The following is a 22,898-nucleotide window of genomic DNA, read 5'->3' on the forward strand; positions in this document are numbered from 1 at the left end:
ATCAGGATGCTTTAAAATTTCATTATCCAGAGTTAATTAAAAAAAATTTTTTTTTCCCTTTGACATAATAATTCTACTTCTTCAGGCATCTATCTTATGGATATAATCAGAGATACAGACAAAAGTTTGCTATACAATGATGTTCATTAAATGTTGCAATGGTACTTACAGTTAAAACTGAAAATAACACAAATGTCTAACAAAGAAGAAAAAGTTAGGTAAATTATGATACATTCATAGAATTCATTCATTCCACAAATACTTATGAGCACTGCACTATTCCAGGCACTGTTCTAGGTACTGGAGATTCATTAGAAAAAAACCCCCATCATTGAAAATTAGGTATCATTAAAGATCAAGTTTTCAAAGAATATTTAATGACATGGAGAAGATGCAATATAATATTAAGAAACAAAATTATATATGCAGTCTGTTTTTAACTTTGTTTAAAAAAGCACTCACCCTAACACCTGCATAAATAAGACAGTAGGTAAATACACAAAAGATAAATATTGGTTGTTTAATTGTGTTTTAAAATGCTCACAAAAAATTTTAAATGGAAATAATAAATAGATCACCCAAGTGTATAGACAGTATGACCTCCAATTCAGTTTGTTCTGTATGTAATAGAAATATGCTGGAAAAGAAACACATAGAAATAGAAATGATAAGTAATTATCTCTGGGGTAGGAATTTTTAGAGATTATAATTCTCTTCCACTTGTATTTAATTAATTTTGTACAATAAACATGATTTACTTTTTTTTTTTTTTTTGGTGGCTGGCTGATATGGGGATCTGAACCCTAAACCTATGATTTACTTTAATAATACAAAAAAAAAAAGATACTAAAATGTTAGGCCTTTATAATGTAATAAATGTTAGTCTTTAATAATTTTGAGAAATGGGAAAAGGAAATGGCACTAAGGAGCCTTCCTTTTTTTAAAAGAAAAAATTACATTTTTTCCCCTCCCTTGTAGTTTGTCAACTTATTCTGCAAAAAGTGCTTTCCCCTTCTCTACCCAACTTTTTTTTTTATATCATTGTGGATTCTTGAGTTTTTTTTTAAATTAAATTTGTTATAACCCATTACTATCCTATATATTTTAAGAAATTTTAAGTTAATGTCTTTACTTTTCTCCTGAACCATAGGACCTTAACACACTTGAACTCTTAATACATACCTACTAGCTTACATGCCACTATTGTCCAGAATATCAATTCTACCTTGTTTTCTTTATTTTTTTATTTTATTTTATTTTTTTTTTTTTTTGTCGTTTTTTCGTGACCGGCACTCAGCCAGTGAGTGCACCGGTCATTCCTATATAGGATCCGAACCCGCGGCAGCGGGAGCGTCGCCGCGCTCCCAGCGCAGCACTCTACCGAGTGCGCCATGGGCTCGGCCCTACCTTGTTTTCTTTGACTCTACAAATTTTATATAGCCAAGATTTGTTTCAATTTGTCCACATGTTTACCATTGACTTCTTTCACCATTTCTTTTTGTTTCTTAATTCCCTTCGTCATGTGCTTCCTTCTTCCTAGAGTATATCCTTAACTACAAGTCTGAGGGTAATACATTCTGTTTCTGTTTGTCTAGACTTTGCTTTCATTCTTTAAAGATAGACCTGCTGATTGTTCACATAAAAATCTTTGGCCCTCCAATGGCTCAGCTATAGTAAAACTATAAGATAATTTAAATAAAAAAGCCTTGGAGAATAGTATTAAAAAGCATGTATAATGTGTTCTTTATTATTTTAAATTCTCATAGTTTTGGTATATTCACACAATAAATGTCAGAAGGTAAATCACATTTAACTCATTGATTTTGTAAGTCCGGTAAACTTCAGACATAAATGACAGGGACAGCATCAGAATCAACACTTCCCGCTCTCTCTGCAGGGTCTGCGGTCAGGGCCCTGATTGTGGTCTAGAATTATGGTCCCTGCAGTTGGTAACCCAGGCGACCCATTTAGGATCTAAGGAAAATCTTCCAACTGAAACAAAACAAAACTTAGTGCTACTTTTCCTTTTGTGGAGGAGTTAAGGAGCTTGCCAGTTGATGTGAGGCTTGTCCAAGGAACAATCAGAGGTGCTCAGAGTAACAGCACTTATTAAAGAAAGTAGTTCAGTGCTTTCCTCAAAGATTTTCAGCTGTTCTGTCTTCCAGTTCAGTAATTGTGTCTTTAGCTGGGTGAATGCTGGTTTCAAACCAGTGAGAAGGATGGCTTAGTCACTGTGAATTATTAGAAACATTTTATTCCCTCCACCCAGACAAAGCCAAGGCCACATAGGCAAGATTCCTTAGGGGACTTTTCTATAGTGTATCTTTTTTTTTTTTTTTTTTAGTCACTCTTTCATTAAGGTTTCACTTTTTGGAATTTTAGTTTCAAGTAGGTGCCTTAATCTGATTTCCTACCTTGTGTGGGCCCCAGAATTTGTCCCCTGTCTACCAGGTGTGCAGTTTTCTGATAAAGCCACAGGCTGTGCTGCCAGGGACCAGATATACCTGGGACAAGCTTTGTTTTCAGTCCTACATTAGCTCTCCAGGTTTATGCTTTTCTATCATGTTGGGCCTCTCAGAAGTCCTCTCGCTTTCTTGTCAGCTCAGTTATATATTTGAAGAGTTGTTTTTATAGTAGCATCTTGCATTTTTAGGTATTTAATACAGTGAAGGTTTCTTTGTTTCCCATATTGTCCCAAATTGAAGTTCATCTCTTCTTATCTTTCCATTCTGAGCATTCCTAGAGAACCCTTTCGATGAAACACTGTGATCCTATTAAGTGGCTCCAAGTGGATGCAGTGATCCATTTCCTGTAAGTTTTGCCTAAACAATTGCTGTCGCCAAAAAAGCCTAAAAATTCCTATAGAAAGTCTCTCTCTCTCTCTTTTTTTTTTTGTTGCTGGCTGGTGTGGAGTTCTGAACCCTTAACCTTGGTGTTTTCAGCAGCATGCTCTACCAAGTGAGCAACCAGCCAGCCCCCTTTCATCTAGTTAAGTACTGTTTTCAGATGCGGAACCATGGCAGACACCAGCATAAATCAATCCCAACTTATCTGAGGATAAATAGATTGACAACTTTTGTGTATTTCAGATTTGGCGTAAATATGATGCTGACAGCAGTGGCTTTATATCAGCTGCCGAGCTTCGTGTAAGTGTCACTGGGAAATGTCACTGGATAAGGGTAGGTTTATTCATCATTGGGAATTTGATATATGTCTATCATGAGTTTGATTTCCATGGGCCCAAGAAACATGGATTTGAATTTGTTACTTTTTTAAAAAATGTTTTCATGTTAAAAGGTTTAGAAAGTGCAATTCACATCGTTCTCTCTGGGAATAGTCGAGCACTTATGACACTTGTTTTCATGCCCGGAGCTATCTATCCTCTGGGTTCCATGAGCTCCCTTCAAACAGTGACAGCCCTCCGTTCTTGGATTTATTGCTTGCTAAAAGCATTCTATTGCCTCTTTGAAGCAAATGAACCACAATCCTTAAAATAAAGCCTTTCGAGACTTCTGCAGTTTATTTGTTCACTATATACAATGTGACTCTTCTCTTGGTGCCACAGAACTTCCTCCGAGACCTTTTCCTCCACCACAAAAAGGCCATTTCTGAGGCTAAACTGGAAGAATACACTGGCACCATGGTGAGTAATGTAGTGTATGATCTCCACAAGCACCTTACTTGCTACTTCCCCAAGGCTCAGAAACAGTGTCTGGCACAGGGTAAGTCCTGGAAAAATGTCTGCAGGCTAAGTGGGAAAATGCATGAAAAAACCTTAACTCTGGAAAACATTGGCTTGAGCTGTTTCAGCCTCTCTCTGGACAAGATTGCCTGTATTTGAGAGAGAAAGCTGTTCACTTGTCCTTGGGGAGGCCTGTAAAGTCTAGTCAACATTAGGTTTCTAAGCACCAGTCCAGTGACCCTAATGTTAATGTTAATCGAAGTCACATGGAAACAAGTAAACATGGACCTAGACAATCAGGACCAAACAGGTGGATGCTGCCTCTCACCAGGGCGGATGACTTTACTTGCTTAGAGTGTTGATTTAGTGCGGTGGCGAGTCACAGATGGAAAATGTGTGTTCCACCTCGGCCACGGACTATCGATGATCTAGGAAAACTGTCAAGCCTCCCAAGTTTATTTACTTCTTCTGTAAAATGGGTATTGATAGTCCCTAATTACTGTGCAGGCAAAGTGAGTTGATGAATATGAAGCCCTTTGCGTACTGTCTAGAGCATACTGGGGTACACATGTTAGTTCTCATTGTAGTAGTAGTCGTAGTCCATGTTGTCATTATTTCACATTCCCTAAATGGCGTCCTTGTAGCAAATGACCCTGAGACTATTTCAGGGTCAAACTCCCTGGAAAATGCTGAAATACGAGAAGGTGGCTTTGGTGAACTTATCCTCATAATCTGTTTCAATACCTAACCTGACGCATGTTCTCTCACTACTAGTCAACAACTTGCATTGAATAGGATCTGGCTGCTCTACCTTTTGCCTTCCCCTAACCCCCTCCCATCCCCAGGTGTGTGCTTCATTCCCATCAAACTCTGCAGGTTTCTTAATTAGTAAGCAAGGAATTTGCAGAGAAAGGCTTAATTATGAGCAGACTCACCTTACCCAACCTTGGGGTGAATAGTTAGGGATACATGTCACTGAGAAGCGTTTGTGGATTCCTGTTAAAATGTGTACCGCTAGGTTGATCTATTTAGGCATTTAATTGGTGTTTCCAAACGCTCTATTATTTCTAACAACTCTACAGCGTTGGCATTGTTCCTGCTATTTTATATATCTGATGACTAAGGCTTAGAACGGGCAAGTGACTAAGTCACCATGAAGTTAAATTCTTAAACGCATTTTAGAGATCAGATAACTGAAAAAAAGTAAGGTTATCCAGCCAAAGCCACCAGTTAAACTGGAAGCTAAGCTCTCTTGGTTTTCCACCCTGAACCTTCCCAGCTCTCACTCTACTACTCTGAATACTGCCTCCAATCAAGTGAGTGTGCCCGGGAAGGAAGAAATTGCTCTTGACCACAACTTGTAAATGGCCTGGAGAGAAGAAATGATGATGTCTAGGAGAGAATCAGATCCTAGGACAGAATCTCAATTAAGGAAATAATTTGGCTTCTGAGTGTATTGATTTGTTTTAATAGCATGCAAAATAACATTCAAAATCCTGAGTAAATAGTGCTCAACACTAAAGAGCAAAGTGGGAAATCTCTAGAAGCGGGAAGCAGTTTTCCAGCTTCAGGAAAATCCCTAGGTTCCTTTCAACCTAAGCTCCAGTGAAACCCTCTAATAGAATAAATAATACAAAAAAGGAAATTAGACTGCAACTGCCGGAAGGAAAGAACAACAAGGAGGTGTTTTTTTCTAGTCGAACATATTTTAAATATTGATTTTAAATGTGACATCAGCACTAGCTATTGTTATCTTGATTTTACTGACTTACAAAACATGAACCACATAATGAATATATTTGCATTTAGGATCTCCAGCATGTTTCTAGTATTTCTTTGAATGTCTTTGACTTTGAGGGGCTTCCCCCACCCTACAACTAACAATCATAAACTTTCTGACTTCTTAATATAGCTCAGCTCTGCTATTTTTTCCCTGCTTTTCTTCACCTGGTTCTTGTTCATCCTTCAATATTCAGTTAGATGTCATCTTGCCCTAACCTTTTTCCATAGTGGATCCCAGTACTCCTTCTCTGTGCCCCTTTAGTGCCTTGTCATTCCACAAATATCCATTAACTATCTACCATGCCCCAGGCATTATTCTAGTCAATGGGGATTCAACAGTGAGCAAAACAGACGAAGGAGAGACCAACAATAAACAATACATGTAATAAATAATAAATTGTATTGCATGATAGAAGGTGATGAATGTTATGGAAACAATGAACAAGTAGACCTGGTCTGGGGAAGGCAGCTCCAGCGGGGGCAGCTGCGGTAAGACACTGAGGAGAAGTGTCAGGGTGGCCAGAGCCTTTGGAAGGTGAGACATGAGGCAAGACCGAGAGTACAGCAAGCACAGGGCCCCTAGGGCAGGAGTGTGCCTGGGATTTTGAAGAACAGGGAGACCAGTGTGGCTGGAGCAGAGTAAGCAAGGATGAGACTAAACAGGAGCCAGACCATGTGAGGACGTGGGGTTTTAGTCTGGGTGCGAGGGGGAGCCGCCTGAGAGGTTGAAGATGTCATGATTTGGCCGCTCTGTTGAGAAGAGCTCAAAATGGGTAAGGAGGGCCTCTGGAAGCCCTCATAAGAGGCTCTTCCTGCCATCCAGGTGAGAGAGGACGGCAGTGGAGACTAATGAGGGACAGAAGAGGTGAGAACTAAACATATTTTGAAGATGGAGTCAGTAGGATTTCCTGGTGAATCAGGTTAGAGCCAAGGATGATATGACATTAGCTGTTTATGGGTCTTGTACCCCACTAGCCTGTGACTCCTCAAGGGCAAGGACAGTATTTTATCTCCCTGTCCCAACCCTCACATGGGGCCTGGCACTCAGTGGGCTACTTCATGCAAATTAGACCAAACCTTGAGTTGTTGCCTAATAGCCAGCTATGAATAAACCATGATAAAAGAAGTAACATTTGTCTTTGGGACCCTCCCACCTTCCTCGTCTGTGTTCCTTGTGACCCTGCACCCCTGTCACAGCTCTGGCACTCTCTTGGGGTGCCTGGTGGGTTGTGTATTGCACATTTTGGCATATTGCATGTTTCGACATTTCTCATAGATCCAACCTTCTCGAAGCAGTGCCTTATGTCCTGCAATTCTTCTCCCCCCAGCCCCCTTAAACTTAAACCAGACCCTCTAAAGTAGAGCCAAAAAGGGTGCCTGGCAGTGCTGAGCTCTACTCTTTTATGGCTCTCACTGGAGAGAGTGTCAGCCAGAAGGATCCCAACAAGGCAGGAGTATGAGCCTTGCTGAGCCCAGAGGGCAGAGAGACTGGAGGACTGCCGAGGATGAGAGGTAGGAGGAGCAGGAAACCTGGAAACCAGGCCTGGAGTGAGGGCTAGAGCCAGAGACAGCAGGGGAGACAAAGCAGAGCAAACTCGGAAAGGAGAATCAGAGCAGGACAAGTCTAGGACAAGTCCTAGTGGATTCAGATCACCATGTTCCTTTTCTTAAGTTGAGTCTGGGGTGCCCCCTCTGGGTTGAGGGTAGGATCTCAAAGTAACTTAGAACATCCCTTCCCTCTCCAAAGCATCACTCTCTTTGTGCTTTACTCTCTAGTTAGAACAATGATCCTGTAAATTAACTCACACAAAGATGTGAATTCAGTCATTTGACGAATATTTAGGAAGAAACTACCAAGAAGAGGTGATCTGATCCCTGCCCTTATGGAGGTTTCCAATTGGGGAAATCTGGTAAAGGAGGGAAAAGGAGCAAAAATACACCCTGATCCTTCCTCTCATCTCCACTGTGCACATTCCTGTCATGGGCATTGACCAATAAGAAGGAGTTGAGACCAATTTTCCCTTCAATTCTGAAATACCTTGAGACCCAACTGAGATATTTTTGAAAATTTTCCTTTAGTTTTCAAAAATAAGATGCAATGGGGCCCCTGTGGATTGAAATGAAGCAGAAATTCTCTAGTGTCAGCAAAGGCAGGACAAACACAGGTACGTGGACAGAATTAAGAGTTAAATTATTATAAGATGTCCTCTCAACTGAGTACGTGTAGTATTTTATGTCCATTGAAGGACAGCCAGTGCTTATTCTAGTATTGAGTACAGTGGACCTCCGTATCAATGGGTTCTGCGTTCTTGGATTCAACCAACTGTGGATGGTAAGTATTCAGAAAAATAATTTTACATTTGTACTGAACCTGTACAGACTTTTTTTTGTCATTATTCCCTAAACAATGCAGTATAATAACTATTTACATAGCATTTACATTGTATTATGTATTATAATTAATCTAGAGATGATTTAAGGTATATGGGAGGATGTGCGTAAGTTATATGCAAATACCATTCTATAGCAGGGACTTGAGCATTCTTGGGTTTTGGTATCCATGAGGGTCCTGGAACCAACCCCCCAGAGACACGGAAGGAGGGCTATATTTTAATAACAATAATTGTGTGCACTTCATGCTGAGCCCTGTTTGAAGCACTTTACATCTCACTTCATTCTCACTAAACCTTATAAAACAGGTATTTTTAAACCCCATCTGTACAAAGGAAAAAAACAGGGCTGTAGACTTTAAGTGGTCAAATATGGTAAGGGGCGGAGTGGAAATTTAGACCCAAATCTGCTTCTAAAGCCTGTGTTTTCAACCATAACATTCATGTGTGAATGTCTGAGTTTTAAATTATTAAAAAGAAAACTTTCAAAAGAGGGAGAGTGAAGCTCTATCGAGAGATCAAGAAGAGAAGATCTTGATCCTTTGCAGAAAGTGAACAGCAAGGTTAGGACAAAGCCATGTTAGAAAGTTTAGATTCTCTGAATATTTCTAAAGATGAGATAACACTGGAGCTCTGACAGACACAATAGGATTTACTACCCAGAAAAATGGATTTTTCTCCTCATGAAGTCCTGAAATAATCCTTAGAATTATTAAACACCAAGTAGGAAACAAATTAATAAAAGGCAATGGAAAATAACAAAGGATTCTACAAAATTGTTACAGAGAGGAGAGAAACCCTGATCAAATTGGGGAAGGGAGACAACTGAATGGTGGCTGCATAAAGCCCCAGGGGTCACCTCATTTGGACAACGGGCAGGGAGGAGACATGTAGCTAGTCCAGAAAGTCAAAACTGTACTTTTCTGAAAAGAGAAGCCACAGATCACGTATCAGCCCAGCAGCCCTAGTTGCCTAGCGTTCTTTCCTTCACGGCCTTCATGCTTAAATTTAAGGAACCCTGGGCTGGCAGCATCTTACAATGGCGTGCCCTGAACTGAAGAAAATCCAGCAATGTGCAATTTTTGATGGCTTTGAGGTGAGCCTAGAGTCCTGTGAAGCAGCTGAGAGGAGTCAGAGTGGTCTCACCCAGCTTTTAATTATCCAGGTTGAGAATCATTCCTTGGCCAAGACTGTGCTATTATTGTGTGTCAGTTCCATTGCTAAAACCTTGTAATTCTTCTGTTCATGCGTGCTACAGTTAAATATTCATTTTTATTCTAAATTGTCCCATGGAGATAGCTCCATGATCAATCCTTCCCTGTGGCCCCTATAACTAGCTCTTTATGCACTGAGGTGATAGCCAAGCATAGAGAAATCTGATCTGAAAGAGTTTCCACCTGAAGATCTGAGTTTGACCAGAAAACGATTTGAGTTTAATGAGATTTTGGTGAATCTACTTCATTTTTCTTTCCTAAGTTATAGAGGTAACTTATACTTTGGAACTGGACTATTAATTTTTTTTAAAGGCTTTTTATATTTCTGTAGAAACCACTGGGTACACTAACTTTTATAAACTTACCTTTCTCAAAAAGACTTCTGTATCCTGAGCTCTAAGGAAGTGATACACCAAGTGTGAAGTCACATTATTGCGGCTTTAATGGCTTTTTATTAAGCAATGGACACAGTCATGGCAACACTGCGTTAAAGATTTGACTCTGAGGTTTAGCATCAAATGCTTTACTTAAGAGATATAACCTACTCAATGAATTCAAATTGAGCTGAATAAGGATTGGCGCATTTGGAAAGTAGTGGAAGCATGACTAATGAATGAGTCGAGGCAGAACTGCCAATCGGAAGAGAAAAGCAGAGGCCTGCACACATTGTCTTATGCCTATTCCTAATTAATGTTCTGTCCAAGGAAGGAAGCAGCCTGTTAACAAAATCTAATTATGATACTGAATCGAGAGATGCTGTCAATACCAGGCAGGGGGGAAGATGAACTTCTGGATAGGATATGATTAGATAATATTCAGTTTGGTTAAATGTGAGCTAATACCTCTGGGAGATATTAAGCTCATGTACCGAATTAGAGCATGACATGTGAACTATTGTAAAACAACAAATTAAAATCTGAGACCATGGCAGACAAGGAGAATTATACAAGGTTAAGTTTGTCCCCATCCTCCATCCTCGTCTTGGCTCTCATCCTTCATGCCTGGATCAAAGCAGCTGGTCTCCTCTCTGCCTCCTACCCTAGGTCTAAGCATTCACCTCTCTGATCCAGGCCAGCCTGAGACACGTCTGGGCCCAGTCCTGGCATCTCTTCTCTTCTACATGAATCCTTACGCCACCAGTGATCTCAGCCAGTCTCATGGTTTTAAATACTAGCTAAAGGCTGATGACCCTCAATTTATATCTCTGACTCAGACCACTTCTCTGAACTTCTTAGATACTTGGATGTGTATCTCCACTTAGATGCCCAATATGCATCTCAAATTTAGCATGTCCAAAATTGAAATTCTTATCTCCGCTGCACTACTGGTCTTCCTCATCTCAGTTAACATAAACACAACCTTTCAAGTTGCTGAAGGCAAAACTCTTGAAATCACCTTTGATGCCTCTTTATCACTCCTCATCTAATCAGCAAATCCTATTGGCTGCATTCAAAATAGACCCCGAACCTGACCATTTCCCATCCAAGCCATAATTATCTGTCAACTGGATTATTGGAGAGGCTTCCTAACAGATCCCCCTATTTCCTCTTTTATCTCCTACAGTCTCTATGAAAAATAGCAGCCAGAGTGGTCGTGTTATTCTATCAGTCAGATCATGCTATTTCTGAGATTGAAACCCTCCAGTGGCTTCTGTCACTAATAAATCAAAGTTTTTACTGATACTACTTGTTCACACTCCAAGTCATCACCTTTCTCACTTTATCTCCTTTTACCCCCCCAAGTCTGTTTGTGCCACAGTTACCTCATACACTTTTCTGTCACTCTAACATGCTACATACGTGCTGCCACAGGTCATTTGCACTTGCCATGTCCCTTCCAATATATTTTTAACCCCAGATATGCATATGATTTGCTCTCATCTCTCTCAGGTCCTTACTCAAGAGCCACCTTTTCATTGAGGCTTTCTGTTTCCAAACCATTTAATATCATACCCCTCAACTCACTATTCCATAAGCTACTAATTTTTTCTCCATAGCATTTAATATAGGTAACATATGTATGTTACATTACATGCATAACATAATTAGTATTTTACTTATTTTTCTTATTTTCTATCTCCCCCTTCCAGAAAATTAGCTCCATGAGAGCAGGAGTCTTTGCTCAGTAAACAGAACTGTTCCTGGTATATAGTAGGCACTCAATAAATATTTGTTGAATGAATACATGCAGGAATAAGTGAATGAATGAATGATGCCACTCACCTCCTTAGGGATCTGTCTATGGTGTCTCTTCCTTTCTTCTTCTACCTCCTGTCCATTTCCTATCCCTCATTCAGAACTTATCCAAAGTCCCATATTCTCCCTCAGTCTTCTCCAATATTCTGACACATTGCTCTCTCTGTCTTGGTGGTCATAGACACAATGCTGAATCTTACCTGTTACCCTATATTTCAGATATTCATTTTGTCGCTCTAATTTTTGTAAGCACCTAAAATCATCTACCACCTTAATAATTTTGGGGTATGTCCCACAGTGCCTAGAATGTCATTAGCCACATAGTAATTATTCAACAAATAATTGTCAATTGATAATATCCCAATCCTTTTTGAGATAGTATATGGCAATAATTTCCAGATAGGAATGAGGACCTCTTTCTAAGGGGGGGGGGGAAGCTGCCGAGGATGATTTCCAAGAATATCATTAAATGAAAAAAGTAAGTTGCAAAACAGTGTATAGAATGTGGTCCTATTTTTCTAAAAAGGAAAAAAAAAAAGATATTATATATTTGTGTGTGTGCATATGCTTGTGTGCTTAAAAAGTTTCTGGGAGGATGCACAGGACTCTGTGAATGGTAGTTACCTCTAGAACATGCAAGAAAGGAACCTGTATTCTTCATTTTGCATATTTTCCACCCTGGGCAGGCTTTACACTGAAATTCCCAATTAACAATTGTTTAAAAAATTCATGGACTCCCTCTCCTACCATATTATAGTAGTTGTACTTTGGATCTATTGCTTGTTGTTTGAGAAAACACCTACTGACAAGAAGTCAGTTACCCAGTAATAATTTTAAGTGAATTTGCATTCCACAATAACATCAATAAAGATTTGAAAAAGTAAAAGAAATGTGTTATTCAATCTAAAGAGAATACTGGGTGACTCCAAAGTCCCTGAGGAGTCTCTTGCCTGGGAAGAAGGGCCACTGCCCACAAAACTTGGAGTTTGTCGATAAGACATTATGTTCCATTTCAGGGAGCCTTTTACAGCACTTTTCGTGTAGTTAGTACTAAAACATGTGTGGCCTGAGCAGAAATTCAAGCCTTGGAAAAGCAGTGGAAGAGGTGGGAGTAGTGGTTAAGGAAACTTCAGAATGCAGGGCCTGCGCCCACGGCTACCACCTTCAACTGTCACAGTCCCCCAGGAGTGAATTAATGCCAAGAGGGAGGAAACACTCCAGGCCTATATTTCTTTGACTTTTAAAAAATGCAACAAGTGTTTATTGAGAGCCTATTATGTGCTAGATATGTTTCAGGTACTTGGGGTACATCACAGAACAAAATGAAGAGCCCTGCCCTCGTGGAGCTGCCATTCTAGCATTTATTACCACCTCACCTGCATCTTGTCTGTGACCCTTGGCAAGTCACCACACCTCTCTGTGCCACTGGCCTCAGGTGCCCAGTGGGGCAATCAGCAGGTCTTGATTCAAATGTGTGTAAGGTGCCTGGTGTACTGTTGGTGCTGAACAGGTCGCCCACCTTCAAACCACCTCCCTGTGTACCAGGTCTTCTGTTGAGACATATTTGCTCTGGGGATTCGAGTACCGCTGCCACAACGCAGCGAACACTTGATTCCAAGAACTCAGGAACATCCTGTGGCCCAGGAATACTTCACCTTCATCTAGGCAGGGGTGGTCTCAGTACCTGCACAGCATCGGGGGCTGGGGGGTGGGCAGGCAGAAGCCAGGCTGGGGAGCATGTTTGCCAGGCTCGTGTCTGTCACCTCCGCTCTGTGCCCTCCCTGGAGCCGCCACCAGGGGCAGCTGTCCGTCTGTGCCATCCTTATACGTGTATTTCTTGCTTTATATTCAGGGGTAGGGAAAATGTTTAAAAAGGCACTACAGAAGCATGAATCCAGTGAATGAACTGAGAACTGACAGTCTTTAGAGTTGACTCAGCTATCATGTACACACACAGGGCTGGGAAATTAAACAAATATATATATATATATTTTTTCTGATTCTTATTCTTAAGTGAACCACATAGCCAATTATCGGATGGGTAGAAGCATAATGTACACATTGGTGTTCAGTTCTTCACCAAGCCAATTTTGAGCAAAGGGCTTTTTTCGCTTTGAGCAAGTTTGCACAGCAATGGAGTTGGGCCCTTGTCTTTCAAGGTGAGTCACTACTCGCTTAAAGCTCAAGCTGAGCCAGCTTTCTGTTAAGACAGAACTTCATATCATGATGGTGTCACAGAAAATAACTAACGGCTCATCCTCTAGCAAAGTGTATTGCTATCAGAATTTTACTGGATATAGTGTTTATGTTTAAGGGACGTGAATGGACATGTGATATGTCCGAATGTATAAAAAGATAGCCTGTGTTTTAAAAGATTCTGTAATACACATTTTTGGTGCCAAAGTTTGGGGAGAATGGGATTTCAAATTCATTTCAAATACTAAAAATAAACTGGATTTGGAGGGAGAGGAAGGCTGGGGGAAACTAATGTATTTTTTAATGCAAAAATCTGTTGAGTATATTTTCAGATTATCTCACTACCTTTTTCCCTGTGCAGCCGCCTCATGCATTTAGAAGTATTCTGCAGCATTAAAATGTTGTGAAGTCACACAATTCGCTCATATTCCAACTCAGACATGCAAAAAATGTATTTCCTCTATCTTGCCTCAACCAATCTGGTCTTCCCAATTTGTGGCTAGTGCAGAAATTTTTAACTTTTAGTCCTATCTTTTTTAAAGCTTAGTCTGATCTAATAATGAAAACAGTCTCTTTGGACAATGCTAAGTCTCTCTGTGACATGAAAGTGTATATTTCAAGACAGCCAGAAAAGAAGAAACTGAGTGCTATAACCACAAAGAAATGATAAAGGTTTAGGTGATATGCTAACTATTCTAATTAAATCATTATATAATATATATGTGTGTTGCAACAACAAATTATACCCCGTAAACCAGTGCAATGAAAAAGATAAAATAAAAATTAAAAAAAAAAAAAATAGAGAAAGAATAGAAAGTCTCAGTCTCAACTCCTTTGCCTTTTTGGAAAAATGAGATCTCTTCTATGATACGAACCCTCTGGGCTTGGTTGTGTTATGTGAGTTGTAGAATAATTTCAGAAAACCTTGAGTCAAAGCAAGAACCCAGATTTCAAGCTTATCATCGTAATGCAAAATCCTATTTTGCCTGTCAGAAACTCTGGTAGTCGTTATTGCTATTCACCAAATAATTACTGTTTTCCTCCCAAGGATATGGTAGAATTGCACAGCTCTGCCCCTTTGAAGTCAGGTTTGGCCAGGGATTTGCTTTGGATAATGAAATTTTAACCAGTAAGTGATTTTTCTTTCTCTCTTTCTGCCACATAGTAGCTGCTTTGTCAGTCCAAGTCCCAGAATGCAGACAAGACGGAGTAGAGCTCCCAGCCAACCCTTGATCCTCATATAATACGAGCAGGAAATAAATTTGTGTTGTGTTAAGCCATTGAGATTTAGGAGTTTTAGTAACTAAGGCCCATCCTAACATGGAAGCTGACATGCAATCCCTTCTGTGGCAAATAATAATTTCCCTCCATGTAGGTGGGTTCCTCAGCCAGTTTAAGCCAATGTGTAATTAGAAGGGCAAAATAGAAAAACGTTTTAATAACTTTCAAAATGGATTCCTGTTACAAGTATTTCTCCCAACCATTTTCCCTTCTGCATTTCAGATGAAGATCTTTGACAAAAATAAAGATGGTCGGTTGGATCTTAATGACTTGGCAAGGTGAGTAGCGTGGAAATGATCGAGTGACAGAGGGCATGACAGTGATTGAGGAAGCAGTTACAGGCCGAAGGGCAGCAGCAGGTGTAGCTGGCAGAGAGGAATTCCAAGGACTGAGGGCAGGTTTTCAATGATGAGCATTAACTCAACAATGGCACAAGCAGATGTTAGTTTTGTCTCTTAGTAGACATTAGCCTGAGTCCAGAATCACCAAATCCTGCACCAGCTGCCTCCTCTCTTGGCAGCTACCTCTGCCAGATTTTGAAGGATATCTGCAAAAGGGGACACACCAGGAAGAATTTCTCTCCAGTAGCGATCAGAACATTGACCCCAGCACACTACATGGTTTCTACCTGTGCCTTGTAGGAGCTGTGAGGCAGCCTGTGTGCCCTCCTTGGCCACTTCCCCAGGACCCTTTGGCCACTTTGATGAAGAAGTGGCACAGGAGACCAGCCAAAGAGGGACAAAAGTGTTTTTCCCAAAAGTCTAGGGCAGAAGAGATCTTGGCCCCATAGTGTTCCCTGGATCCCACCTGGTTCTCTTGGCCAATGAGGCAGGGTTCCTCTCAAGTAGGGGTGAGAGAGCTGTGCAATCTTAGGAAGGAAACCCAAAGCATCCCAAAGATGCATTCAAAAGATGGTAATCTGGGTGAAAACAAGAGCTTTTAATCTCCTTGCTCCTTGCACCAAAAGCACCCATCCACCTGGTACCCCCCCTCTACAGTGTGCTTCTCAGAGGTGGTGAGAGTAGAAGAGCCTCAAGCACCCATGGAGGCTGCAGTGTGTTACCATCAGTAAAGGTCCCAGAGCAGCTGCTGTCTACCCTGTCAGTCCCAACACTCTTGTTTACTACTGAAATAAAATCTGCAGACAGTATAACCTGCCTACGCACGTAACACTAAAATAGTATAATGCCCAGACTATAACATATGAAGGAGAAATAAAAGGAAAGCTGTTAATAATAAAATAACACATATTTCAGTGTATAAGTGCTTGGATACAACCACAGTGAGGATATAATGAAGTGGTCAGATACTAGCACCTGGTGCAGACTCACCAGGAATATGGCAGCTCAGGTGCTGACTGAGACAAATGTGGCCTTTGGCAATTCATGTATCATGAGCTCAATTGCTGTTGATATGATTTGACAAAAATAATAAATAAACCTTGGTAGAGTTCCAAATGAAACAAAGTACATTCATCCTTCAGTGCAATTCAGTATACCATATGGAATATTGATGTGATTAGCATATCATGTATACCTTGCAAAAATACCATAGGTTTTTATGTTCATAAGAATTCAGTTCCAGGCTCAAATAATTATAAACAGGGTTTTTACATACATGATTGCCCCACTAGACATTTGAAAATCAAGTAGGACATGGGACAATTCTTCATTCTGTGGAAATTTCCATGCAATGCAAGGCATCTAGCATCCCTGGCCCTATCTACAAAATGCCAGTTGTGTTCCGCCATCACTGTGATAACTAAAAAGCCCCCCTTCATACATCCAAACACCCCTTAGAGGTGGTACTGCATGGTCCTACCTCTAGGGTAGGGACTGTGCTTTAATCTCTTTAGCAGTTTCTTACCCAGTGAAGTGTTAAGTGCACAGGAGGATTCAATGAGTAGTTGTGGATTGAAGGAGTTGTCAAAGCATTGAACAGAGAAGCAAGGCAGCAAAACAGTCAGTACATTATTTTAAAACCAGTTTGATATGGAATTTGAAAATAACAACTGTGGTAGGCAGAATAAAGATGTCCACATCCTAAAATCTGGAACCAGTAAATATTTTATGTTACATGGCAAGGATGAATTAAGTTTACAGATAGAATTAAGGTTGCTAATCAATAGACCTAAAATACAGAGATTATTCTGGATTATTTGGGTAGACCCAATGTAATAAGAAGGGCCCCTTAAATGTGAAAGAGGGAGGCAGAAGGTCATAGTGGTTTGAAAATGTTACACTGCTGAGTTTGAAGTGGAGGAAGGGGCCAGGAGCCAAAGAATGCAGGCAGCCTCTAGAAGCTGAAAATGACAAGGGAAGGGATTTTCCCCTAGAGCTTCCAGAAGGAATGCAGCCCTGTAAACACCTTGATTTTTGCCCAGTGAGATCTATTTCAGACATTGATTTTCAGGACTATAAATTATTAGTTGTTTTAAGCCACTATATCTGTGGCAATTTGTTACAGCAGCTCTAGGAAACTAATACAACAACAAAGAGATCTTAAAACATGTACACATAGAAATTTTTTTCTGTGCTTCCAGTTCTGAAACACAGCTCAATTACTCCACATGAAAGCACTTCCCAGGTATATGTCCTCTGACTGGCAGCATGACTTGGACTACCTTGTGCCAATAAATAGTGAGGACAGTATTCTTTGCAGACTCCCAAGATATTGCATTTTCTAATTGGCTCAAATTAATTCTTTCTATCCTGGGCATTCAGAGCAGCAAAATTTTCCAAACAAGGCATATAGTTGTACATTTTTTTCTTCTTTTCCCTATATATGCCCATGATTATGAATACAACATAAATCTAATATTTTAATCTTTTGAAACTGACTATATTCCATTAAAATACAATAATAATTATACAGAAAAAAGACAGAAATATGTTTTCTTTCTAAAACAAAAGCAAGACGAATTTTTTATTGAGATATAACATATGCAATAAAATTTACTTTTTTAAGTGTACCATTCAGTAGATTTTAGTATATTCATAAGGTTGTTCAATCATCATCACTGTCTAATTCCAGAACATTTCATTATGCCAGAAAGATGCCCAGTAACCATTAGTAGTTTCTCCCCTTTCCCGCCTCCCACAAACCCCTGGCAACCACTAACCTAGTTGCTATACAGCTCTATGGATTTGCCTATTCTGCACATTTCATATAAATGGAATCATACAATATGTACCTTTCAAGTCTGGCTATTTCACCTAGCATAATGTTTTCAAGTTTCATCCATGTTGCAACATGATCCATAATTCTTTTTATGGCTGAATAATATTCCATTGTATGCATATACTGTGTTTTCTTCATTCATCAGTTGATGTACATTTGGGTTGTTCCCACTTTTTAGATATTATAAATAATGCTGCTATGAACATCTCTGTACAAGTTTTTGTGTGAATACATGTTTTTGTATTGATTTATTTTTTTCGGTGGCTGGCTGGCATAGGGAACTGAACCCTTGAGTGTTTTTGATTCTCTTGTTATAAATTGAGGCATGGAATTTTTGGCCCATATGGTAATTCTATGTTTAATTTTCTGAGGAACTGCCAAACTGTTTCCAAAGTGGCTGTACCATTTTACATTCCCACCAACAATGTATGCGGGTTCCAATTTTTCCACATTCTAATTGGTATGTGTTATTGTTTACATCTTTTTGATTATAGGAATCCTAGTGGTGTGAAGTGGTATCTCATTGTGGTTTTGATTTGTATTTCCCTGATGACTAATGATTTTGAGCATATTTTAATGTGCTTACTGGCCATTTTTATATCTTCTTTGGAGAAATTTCTATTTATATCTTTTGCCCATTTAAAAAATTGGGTTATTAGTCCTTTTATTGTTGAATTTTAAGAGTTCTTTATATATTCTGGATACTAGGTCCTTATCAGATATATGATCAGTAAACATTTTTTCCCATTCTGTGGGTTGCATTTTCATTTTCTTGATGGCGTCCTTTGAAACACAAAAGATTTTAATTTTCATGGAGTCTGACTTACCTAGTATGCTTTGGTTGTCTGTGTTTTAAGCGTCATATCTAAGAAGTCATTGCCAAAATCCAAGCTCCTGAAGATTTACCTCTATGTTTCCTTCTAAGACTTTTATAGTTTCTATTTTATATTTTGATCTTTGATTTTTAATTGTGTTGATATTCTTATATGGTGTAAGTTGGTAGTCCAATTTCATCCTTTTGCATATGAATATCTATTTGTCCCCACACCATTTCTTAAAAAGACTATTCATTCCTCACTGAATGGTTTTGGCACCATTGTCAAAAATCAATTGACCATAATGCACGGGTTTATTTCTAGAATCTCAATTCTACTTCATTTATCAACATGTCTATCCTTATGTCAGTACCACAGTGTCTTGATTACTATAAATTTGTAGCAATTTTTGAAAGCAAAAGTGTGAATCTTTCAAGTTTATTCTTCTTTTTCAAGATTCTTTTGGCTATTCTGGGTCCTTTGCATATGCACATGAATTTTAGAATCAGATTGTCAATTTGTGCAAAAAGCCAACTGATATTTTGATGAAGATTGTTTTGAATATGTAGATCAGTTTGGGGAGTATTGTCATCTTAACAATATTACATCTTCCCATTTATGAACGTGGGATGTCTTTCCATTTACTTAGGTATTTTTTAATTTCTTTCAACAATGTTTTGTAGTTTTCAGTCTACAAGTCACTATATAGTGACCTTTCATTTCAGCCTGAAAGACTCCTTTAGTATTTCTTTTTTATGGGATATGTTTGTTGATGTTGATGATTTTGTTGTTGTTGTTTGTTTAGTGACTTTTCTGAACTAATTCTGTAAAGTCTATATTGTTTGTCATGTGTGTCCACTGAAGTCTGTGCTTGGTTAGCTCAGTGGTCAGTTCATGATTGGACAGATGACTGGAACCAATAAGTGTCCCAGTCTTTGCTAAGGGGCTCTGTGTATGTGTTGGGGCAAATTAAAACACCATAACATTCATTGTTCTTACCAAGATTCAGATTTTTATTCAGAATAAACACTCCCAGATTGTTGTAGGACTTCAATTATTTTCCAGAGTTCTGAAAAAGTTATTTTGACCATTTTGTACAGTTTTTGTATTGCTTTCATGGAGGAGAGAATTTTCAGGAGCCCATACTTGGCCGTTTTCCACCAAGATCAATTTTTAAAATTCTCTCTTTATAGTGATTACTAATCTCCATGAAAGTCTTTCCCAATTAATTTCTTTGCTCCTGTGATGTAGAAATTCCTATATTTCAAGCACCTATCCTGTTCTGCAGGATAATCTGGAAATTACTTGTCCTTTCCTCACACCAGGGCTATGAATTTACTTATAGGTGACAGCTGACAGATCATCATGTGGATTTTTTTTCCCCCATTTAGGATTCTGGCTCTTCAGGAAAACTTCCTTCTCCAATTTAAAATGGATGTAAGTAGTGACATTTTTCTAGAGGGATTTATGTCATTCCTGTTTCTCTATAGATTTGAGAAGGAGAGAAGAAAGGAAGGCATCTATTGCTCCTACTTTTTAACTTATTTAGAGACTGATGGGTCAGAGTGGAATCAAGGGTTGTTAAGGGTCATTGATTCGAAGTTTATAAAAGTCGCCCAAGCCCCTGGAAGAGCTTTACAAGTGAAGTTCCACAGTGCTAGATTGACATAATGTTTTCTCCTTACACAGGCTTGTTCAACTGAAGAAAGGAAGAGAGATTTTGAGAAAATCTTTGCCCACTATGATGTTGTAAGTGTGCCTTTTTTATTGAGCCGGCCATCTTTGGGTAGGAGGTTTGTTTAGCCCCCATGTGGGGTCATCCTACCCTAAAGTTATATGGTGAATGACAATCCTGCACATGTGTTGCTATGTCAAGGCACCCTCAGTTTCTCTCTATAACTTCTTAGAATTAAGTAAATATGGCCAAATGAATATTTATGGCCGAGAAGAGAATAAAATAAATCACTTTTTTTTTTTTTTTGCTCCTTGTATCCAAACTAAGAGGTTTCTCCTTCTTGTAGGACTACAAGTTCATTTATAATAGTATGCTTAAAAGCAAACAGAACAAAAAAATCTCCCACATCCAACCCCCCCAAATAGAGGCAAAGTCATATCTATTTGGCATAAAAACCATTTCTCTTACAGGACCAATTATTTGGTTCTTCTTTAGAGGGGAGAAAATAATAATTCTAAAGCACAAAGTATGGCAAAAAGATAAGGTAGGATAATGCAAAAAAGGAAAAAAAGACAAGCAGAAAGTTGGGAAAGTTCACAAGACATGTCTCCCTGAAAATAATCAGACTGGATATCTCTGTGTCATATTCTGAGCAGAAAAGAGTATCACCTGGGAGAGGCAGCATAATTTAGTGGTTATGTATGTGACCTCCATGACCAACTACTTAGGTTTGAATCATGGTTTAGAAGCCATGTGGCCTTGGGTAGTTTCCTTAACCCCCCTGTACTATGTTTTCCTTATCTGTAAAATCAGGGTGATAAGGATAATAATAATACCTACCTCATGGAGTGGTTATGAGAATTAAATGAATTCATGTTTACAAAGATTTTATGAGAGTGCCTAGCAAGTACTATACAAGTGTTTGGTAAATATACTAAGGGAATGAAATTTTAAAAACGCTATATTAAAGGTTCAGGATTAAGAAAACATGAAGAGAATGGATGAATTGTCATAGGTGAAACTTTATAGAAGAAACTGAAATATTTAAATATGTATTATATTTTATAACCATGTATGTTTACATGAGTTATAAAATGAGTAGGAAAAAATGAAGGGTCTTATGTACAGACCAAATGATATTTCTAATATGTTCATTCAATACAGTCTCCCTTGATTTAAAATCTATATTTTAATAAGTCATTGCTAAGTCATAAAGCAAAATTTAAAAAATTTTAACCTATCTTTCAAAGAATCAATATGATGTGCACACTTGTCAGAGCTGAAGCCTTGTATTTGGGAAGCAAATAACGTCAGTAAGTATCACATTAATGCTGTTTGCAAGAGCCACGGAACTCAAAACTTATTCTTATTTGTTTATATGGAGATATTTATTATGAATTATTTTAATTCATTCACATTCTGTATGGAGAACATAAATTGGAACATGCCATTTCTAAATCTGTTTGCAGTCACAAAAGAATACTGATTTGGTCTATTTGTCTAATTTATTCTTTACGTTTTTGCCTTAAGAAAAGGATATTTGGGTGATTGGATCTTTTATCTTTCAGAGTAAAACTGGAGCCCTAGAAGGCCCAGAAGTGGATGGGTTTGTCAAAGACATGATGGAGCTTGTCCAGGTGATTTCATAAGATTTTGTAGATTATTCCCATAATGGATTGGGGTTGCCATTTTGATTGACTCTGTTGCTTATTTGTGGGAATCAGTGGGGCGGAAAATTAATGCTGGAGAGAAAATCTAGGGATGTAGTCTATTTAATAACCTTTGAGCTTCTGTGATATACAACACGTTTCCCTTGCTTTCTTAACATTGTTTGTTGTTTAAATTACATGAAGCCACCCTAGAAGCATCTTTTTACCATCATTTAAAGGCCAACTATTTTGCCAAAAGAGCTCAGCACCACTGTATATCTTACTGTTCTACTTTTTGATTACAGAAAGTCCTTTCCTCCCTGGACTTCTGGTTTATTAGAATAACTAAAAGTTTAGATTTAATTTCTTTTAATAAATCTAATATTTAGGATTCTATTTTTTTTTTTTTTTTTTGCCAAGGAGATTCTCTAACACCTAGCCTAAAATAGTTACTTATATGTTAAGACATCATCGTGGTTGGAGGTGATGCAATTTAGATTATTTGAGTATTTACATTGCACAGTTGTTTTATATAGTATAGACAATGTTTAAAAAGCAATGTCCTTTGAGATACTGGTGAGCTACATTGACTGGCTGCATGATTCAATTAAGCAGATAATTTCCAACACTTTCCTTTCCAAGGGACCATGTAAACAATGAGTACTAGTCTTGCTTCCTTAGGGAGTTTTTGAGGTTTGTTCAGGATACCATGATTCTGCCCTGGTCAGCCCAGATGGTAACAAAATAGAGAAGAAATTATTGACTGTTTTTGGAGTCTCAGACCTCTTTGAAAACCTGATTAAAACTATGGAGAAAAGTGTCCAGATATCAATTTTTGC

The 22,898-nt window shown here is 38.7% G+C and overlaps 1 protein-coding gene across 1 annotated transcript in view; it reads left to right on the forward strand.

Moving 5' to 3' along the window:
• Window positions 1-22,898, forward strand: part of SCGN (secretagogin, EF-hand calcium binding protein) — a 46,703-nt gene that overhangs the window by 13,509 nt on the left and 10,296 nt on the right. Inside the window, exons 5-10 of the mRNA XM_063098423.1 lie at window positions 3,090-3,146; window positions 3,566-3,643; window positions 14,963-15,018; window positions 20,127-20,172; window positions 20,425-20,484; window positions 21,979-22,047. Of these exons, the coding sequence (XP_062954493.1) occupies window positions 3,090-3,146; window positions 3,566-3,643; window positions 14,963-15,018; window positions 20,127-20,172; window positions 20,425-20,484; window positions 21,979-22,047 (366 nt within the window). The remainder of the gene's footprint in view (window positions 1-3,089; window positions 3,147-3,565; window positions 3,644-14,962; window positions 15,019-20,126; window positions 20,173-20,424; window positions 20,485-21,978; window positions 22,048-22,898) is intronic.

This window comes from Cynocephalus volans, chromosome 5, assembly GCF_027409185.1.
Source record: "Cynocephalus volans isolate mCynVol1 chromosome 5, mCynVol1.pri, whole genome shotgun sequence".
NCBI classification, from domain to species: Eukaryota; Metazoa; Chordata; class Mammalia; order Dermoptera; family Cynocephalidae; genus Cynocephalus; species Cynocephalus volans.